The 6,267-nt window shown below is 50.0% G+C and overlaps 1 protein-coding gene across 1 annotated transcript in view; it reads right to left on the reverse strand.

The window, feature by feature from the left end:
- The window catches only part of Tulp2 (tubby like protein 2), an 11,359-nt gene extending 5,719 nt beyond the window's left edge, over positions 1-5,640 (reverse strand). The window contains exons 1-5 of the mRNA XM_013027573.1: positions 5,609-5,640; positions 4,561-4,612; positions 4,014-4,140; positions 2,654-2,791; positions 2,318-2,434 (exon numbers count right to left, since the gene is read on the reverse strand). Coding sequence (XP_012883027.1) covers positions 2,318-2,434; positions 2,654-2,791; positions 4,014-4,140; positions 4,561-4,612; positions 5,609-5,640 — 466 coding nt within the window. The remainder of the gene's footprint in view (positions 1-2,317; positions 2,435-2,653; positions 2,792-4,013; positions 4,141-4,560; positions 4,613-5,608) is intronic.
- Positions 5,641-6,267: the final 627 nt, after the last annotated feature.

Consider the following 6,267-nt stretch of genomic DNA (forward strand, 5'->3'; position numbering starts at 1 on the left):
TCAGTGGTAGAGCGCTTGCCTTGCATGCCTGAGGCCCTGGGTTTGATTCCTCAGCACCACATAAGCAAAAAGAAAAAAGAAAGCCGGAAGTGGTGCTGTGGCTCAAGTGGTAGAACGCTAGCCTTGAGCTGAAGAGCTGAGGGACAGCACCCAGGCCCAGAGTTCAGGCCCCACAAAAATAAAAAGACCATTTAAAAAGAAAAAGATGACAGTGTGCCCAGCTATGAGCCCCCTACTAGTGACTCTCATTTATTGCCTCGTCTGTCCCCCCAATGAACAGGGGAATCCTCAGTCCTCTCTTTTCTTTGTCCCAGAGAAAAAAACAAAGACTATGTGGTGGTGTGGTATTTGGGGGTTCCAGTTAGTGTGTTCTTGTCATTGAAATTATTGCCTTGGTAATTAGAATAAAAGAAATGAAGTGTTTTGAATGTTTTTTTCTTTTTTTTTTTTCCTTCTGCTTGTGGTGCTGAAGAATCGAATCCAGGGCCTCATGCATGCAAGGCAAGCACTCTACCTCTGAGCTACCTTTCCAGCCCTGTCTTTTTTTTTTTTTAGTCAATCATGGGGCTTGAACTCAGGGCCTGCACCATTTCTGTTTCCCGGTGGTTAATTAGAGATAAGAGTCTCATGGACTTTCCTGCCCAGGCTGGCTTCAAACCTTGATCCTTAGACTACAGCCTCCTGAGTAGCTAGGATTACAGGCATGAGGCACCAGCAGCAGGCTTGGATGTTTTTTTCTTTGTTGGATATGGTACTTAGGTTTGAAATTAGGGCTTCACACTTGCTAGGCTGGCACTCTACCACTTGAGCCACTTTTCCCAGCCCCCAAACAAAGTTTTGGTAGTGTTCTAACATGGATGGTTGATCAGAAGCTAGGTGTTGTTCTACTGTAATCCCTGTGGGAAAGGTAAGGCAATTAAGTTTGAGGCCAACTTGAACTAGAAGGAGACCCCATCTCAAAAACAAACCACTATGAACAAACTCGCTAAAATAGGCATAATTAACACCTGCCTGGAGTCCCAGTTGCTCCAGAGTCTAAGATGAGAGGATCACTCGAGCCGAGAAATTCGAGATCATCCTGGTCAACATAGTGAGAACCTGTCTCAAAAACAAAGTAATTCAAAAAGAGAGCTTGCTAAGTGAAAGAAACCAGACACAAACGACCACATATTTTATTATTCCATTTACATTAAACAGACACAATGTTCAAATCTAAAAAGGGGTTACTTAGGGGGGTAAAAGAGGGTGACTGCTTCAAGATTTCTTTTTTTCAGGGCATGTGCACTTGTGCAAGCACATCCTTGGCCTTGAATTTTTTTTATTTTTGTGCCGGTCCTGGGCCTTGAACTCAGGGCCTGGTCTCTGTCCCTGAGCCTCTCTATGCTCAAGACTAGAGCTCTACCAATTGAGCCACAGCACCACTTCTGGCTATTTTCTGTGTATGTGGTACTGAGGAATCCAACCCAGGGCTTCATGCTAGGCAAGCACTCTACCACTAAGCCACATTCCCAGCCTTGGCCTTGAACTCTTGTTTTGTCTGTTTCCTTTTTATTTTTTGTTGGTCGTGAGGCTTGAACTCTGGGCCTAGGTGCCATCCCTCAGCTCCTCGGCTCAAGGCAAGCACTCTACCACTTGAGCCACAGCGCCACTTTCAGCTTTCTGAGTGGTTTATTGGAGATAAGAGTCTCATGGACTTTCCTGCCCTGGCTGGCTTTGAACCATGATTCTCAGGTCTCAGCTAGGATTACAGGCGTGAGCCACCAGTGCCCAGCCTGGCTTATTCCTTTAAGTCTAGCACTCTCATAGAAAAAGTGAGTGCCCAAGCCCTGAGTTCAAACCCCAGGACTGGCAAAAAGGTTCAAAGGCAGCCTGGGCAGAAAAGTCCATGAGACTCTTACCTCCAATGAACCACTCAAAAACCAGAAGTGGCACTATGGTTCAAAATAGTAGAGCAGTAGCCTTTAGCAAAAGAGCTCAGGGACAGCTCCAGGCTCTGAGTTCAAGCCCCACAACTGAAAAAAAATTAAAAAAATAAAAAAAGGTCTTATGGACTTTCCTGCCTGGGCTGGCTTCAAACCTCAATTCTCAGATCTCAGCCTCCTGAGTAGCTAGGATTATAGGTGTGAGCCACCAGTGCCTGACCTCAACTCTGAATATTCTAATGTGCAAAAAATTATCAACTTGACAGAGGTGAACAGTTTTGTTTATAAAGCAAACCAGGGGGTCAATTTGCCATATGGCACGCGCGCGCACACACACACACACACACACACACACACACACACACCCCTCTCCCTCATGAGTGTGTGAAAATTACCACGTCGTTGGCGGGCTAGCCAGCCCCTTCGTCGAGTTCTGGGTGGTTGCTTATAAGGTAGGGGGAACACAGGAATGTCCTCCACGTAGACTTCCTCCAGCTCCGAATCTGTACTGTCTGGGAGCCAGGACATGGAGGAATGGAAAGAGGCTTTTGGAGTGCCCCTGGGGAAAGAAAGACTGGAGACTGGAATTACTGGGTGAGGTGGGGATTCAGGATCTAAACTCCTTGGTGTTAGAGAAGAAGAGCTGGGATCCTCAACTCCTGAGTCCTCTGGAGAGCAAGGATCTGGGGCTCCGCCTCCTGGGTTCAAAAGGCCCAGGATCTCGAGGTTACCTGTATGTGTCTGGGATGCCAGCAGGCCACCATCTCCGCTGCAATCTCCACCACCACTCACGGTGCCAGGGGCACGATGGGCACCAGAGGCCAGATGCGCCTCTGGCACGCTCTCCTGAAGAAAAGGGTTTCCAAAACCTGGGAGATGGTGTAGCAAAACCCATTAAAATGATCTCCAGGTTGGAGCACCCCTCGCTCCCCCTCCACTGCAGCCCAAAGAACTCTATCCTAATGCTCAAATCAGCACAATTTGGCTGCTACCCTGCTGAGAATCCCCTGTCTGCAGGACCCTGAGATCTCATGCCAGGGCTAGGAATGGAGCTCAGCGGAAGAGCATGCTTAAGGCCCCGGGTTCACTCCCCAGCACTGCATATAATCCCAGGGCAGGTTCTTGTGGTCAGTCACTCTAGGACTAAATCTCTTAAATTACTAAAGCTGGAAATCTTGTTACCTAACTGCCTGGGGGACTCACCCTAGACCTGGGCCTGCTTACTCTCAGCGCTCTGAAGGCTCTCCCAGGCTCTGCCCGTGGAGCCCAATCACCAGATGACTTTGCCCTTGTTACAAACCATGTCCCTGCCCATGCCCTGGGAGTCTCCACATCTCACGTGCCTGGCTTTTTTTTTTTGGGCCAATCCTGGGGCTTGAACTCAGGGCCTGGGCGCTGTCCCTGAGCTAGTGCTATGCCACTTGAGCCACAGTGCCACGTCAGGCTTTTTCTGAACAGTTTATTGGAGATAAGAGTCTCTAGGCCTTTTGTGCCCGGGCTGGCTCCTCAGATCTCAGCCTCCAGAGGCTGAGCCACTTGCCCCCACAGTTTGTAGTAGTAGTAGTTGTTTTTGTCAGTGCTACCTGGGGCTTGAACTCAGGGCCTGGGCGCTGTCCCAGTGCTAGTACTCTGCCACTTGAGCCACAGAGCCATTTCTGGCTTTTTCTGTATATGTGGTAACTGAGGAATTGAACTCAGGGCTTTATGCATGCTAACAAGCACTCTACCACTAAGCCACATTCCCAGTCCTGTTTTTTTGTTTTTGTTTTTAATCTTTTCTCTTTTTTTTGTACTGGGGACCGAACCCAGGAGGTTGCACTTGCTAGACAAGTGCTTTGCCGCAAGACAGAAGACAGCTCTCAGTCCTTGTCCCAGACCCTGCCCCATCCATTATGGACTCCATCAGGCCCCACCCCCTTCCACTCCACTAGGCCCCGCCCCATTATTTACAAGACCCCGCCCAGGCTCCACCAGGCCCCGCCCCTGCCCCATAAGACCCCGCCCTCGTCCCGCCAGGCCCCACCCCCTCGACTCCACTAGGTCCCGCCCCCCGGCTGGTCCAAATCCCCCAGGCTGGGAGATTTTCCACACCGCTGTCACCCTGGAAACGCTCCTCCCATCGCCGCAGCCGCGGGTGCCGCAGCAAAGAATCAGGATTGGCCTGAACCATGAGAGGTTCCTGGCGCTTCCGTCGTCGCTTCTTCTCAAATAGAAGCCGCTGTAGGAGCAGGAAAGGGAGTGTGTGGGGACCAGGAACCGGAGGGGAAGACAGGGGTGAAGTGGGAGAGTCCGGGAGGCCCTTTTTCCACCGGGTCCCCGCTGGTGCCTCAGCCCTCGCGTCCTTCTCCTGCCTCAGACCCATGAGCCCTAGAGCCCAGCCACCTGCTCCCCCAGAAACTAGGGTCCTACCCAGTTCTGAGGATCCCCCATTCATTAAAATTTTGAGGGTCTCATCATGAGGATTTCTCCTTAATAGCTCAAATTCCTGTTGGTCATCTCTGCGTTTGAGAACTTGAAGTCCAGAGAGAAGAAACAACAGCACTGGAGACCCTGCGCCAGTCCTGGGGATGGGTTTTCTGGGTAGGTTTGAAAGATATGAAAGGATCGGGAAGGCAAGATTCCTGGGCACGGTACCTACCTGCTGTTCTAGCTTCTGTAGCCTCATGGCAGCGATCTCATCGCCCAAGGTCCTGGGACAAAGACAGGCCGGTAGTGACAGCAAGAAGGACATCTTGCTAGCCCAAGAGCTTTCTCCTCCCCTCCTGTCTCCGCCCAACTTGGTTTCTTAGACCAAGTGAGGTCACAGAGGGGAAGAACCCTCTCTGGTTTTGATGTCACTGCCCCAACACTGGCCATTCTAGAATCTAAGTAGAGGTCAGTGGGGCAGTGGTTCATGCCTGTAGTTTCTAACACAGAGATTGGAGATTAGGAAAATTAAAATTGGGGGCCAGGCTGGACAAAAATTCATCAAGGCCTCATCTTAATAAACATGCCCAGCATGGTAGGGTGTGTACCAGTCATCCCAATAGAGTGGGAGGCATAAGTAGGAGGATCAAATTCTAAGGTTGGCTGTGAGCAAAACGCCATGACTGTACCTGAAAAAAAATACCTAAAGCAAAAAGGGATGGAAATAGAGCTCAAGTGGTAGAAACTCTCTAGCAAGCAGGAGACCTTGAATTCAAACCTCAGTACTGACAAAAGAAAAAAGGAATCCAAGTAGAGATCACAGGTCCTTGTCTGACAGCCAGTCACCAATCAAACTCCTCTCCCTGTAGGGTCCAGAAGTTGGGGTCCCCCAGCATTTTCCTGCAAAGCTGAAGTTGCTAAGCCTATAAGTGTTCATGATATCAATGCTAAGTGTAGCCAGGCACTGGTGGCTCACACCTGTAATCCTAGCTATTTGGGAGGCTGAGAACTGAGGATCGTGTTTCACAACCAACCTTGGCAGGAAAGTCTGTGAGGACTTATCTCCAATTAACCACTAAAATCCCATAAGTGGAAGTGTGGTTTAAATGGTAGAGCAGGCCCTGAGTTCAAGCTCCAAGACCAGCGCGTGCGCGTGCGTGCGTGTGCACACACACACACACACACACACACACACACAGCTAAGGGGTCATAACACACCATCAAGTTTTAAGTTCTCCCAATCCTCCCTCCACCACTGCCCATTTGACTTTCCCACTCACTCTTTCTTCAATGCGTCATTCTCCTGAGACATTCTGGAAAACCAAGAGAGTAGTCAGGATCCAGACCTAATGTCCCCATTACAGCTGCCCTCCAACACTGAATCCCAAATATTCATTGTTCCCCTGCACCAAAGCAGCCCAAACACTCTGCCCACTTTCTGGATTTTATCACTAGTAGTAAGGCCAGAAATGTCCACCCTAACCAAGTCCCTGTATCTCTCCTGCATCCATACTGAAACTCAGGGCTCTTGGCTCCAAACCCCAGACCCCTCCCCGCATTCTCCTGCCTGGGATCCTGGAGATGCCCTTCCCTCCCCTTGAAGGGTTACTAATGCTCAACCCTCTGTGGCCAAACTCTAAACATACCTGACCCTCTCTTCTGGACCTGAGGACCAAATCTCTGGGTCTGAAAAGTAGGCTGGAAAAGATAAGGGCTGGGAGAGAAGTGGGAGTCCCACTAGGGGCTTGCCCTAGTCCAGGCCCTACTGGCCTCTCAAGATTCCTCTTCCAGCAAACAATGCTGGCCACCGAGGCGAGGCGGCCTGGCAACAGCTTCCCAGGGGTTCCAAATTGGAATTGGAAATGCCTGTGGATGTTTCTTAAAGGGACCCACAAGAGGGCAGCTGGGTATTTGTGACTATCTACATTTTTTTTTTTTT

This window comes from Dipodomys ordii, unplaced genomic scaffold, assembly GCF_000151885.1.
Source record: "Dipodomys ordii isolate 6190 unplaced genomic scaffold, Dord_2.0 Scaffold105, whole genome shotgun sequence".
Classification (NCBI taxonomy): Eukaryota; Metazoa; Chordata; class Mammalia; order Rodentia; family Heteromyidae; genus Dipodomys; species Dipodomys ordii.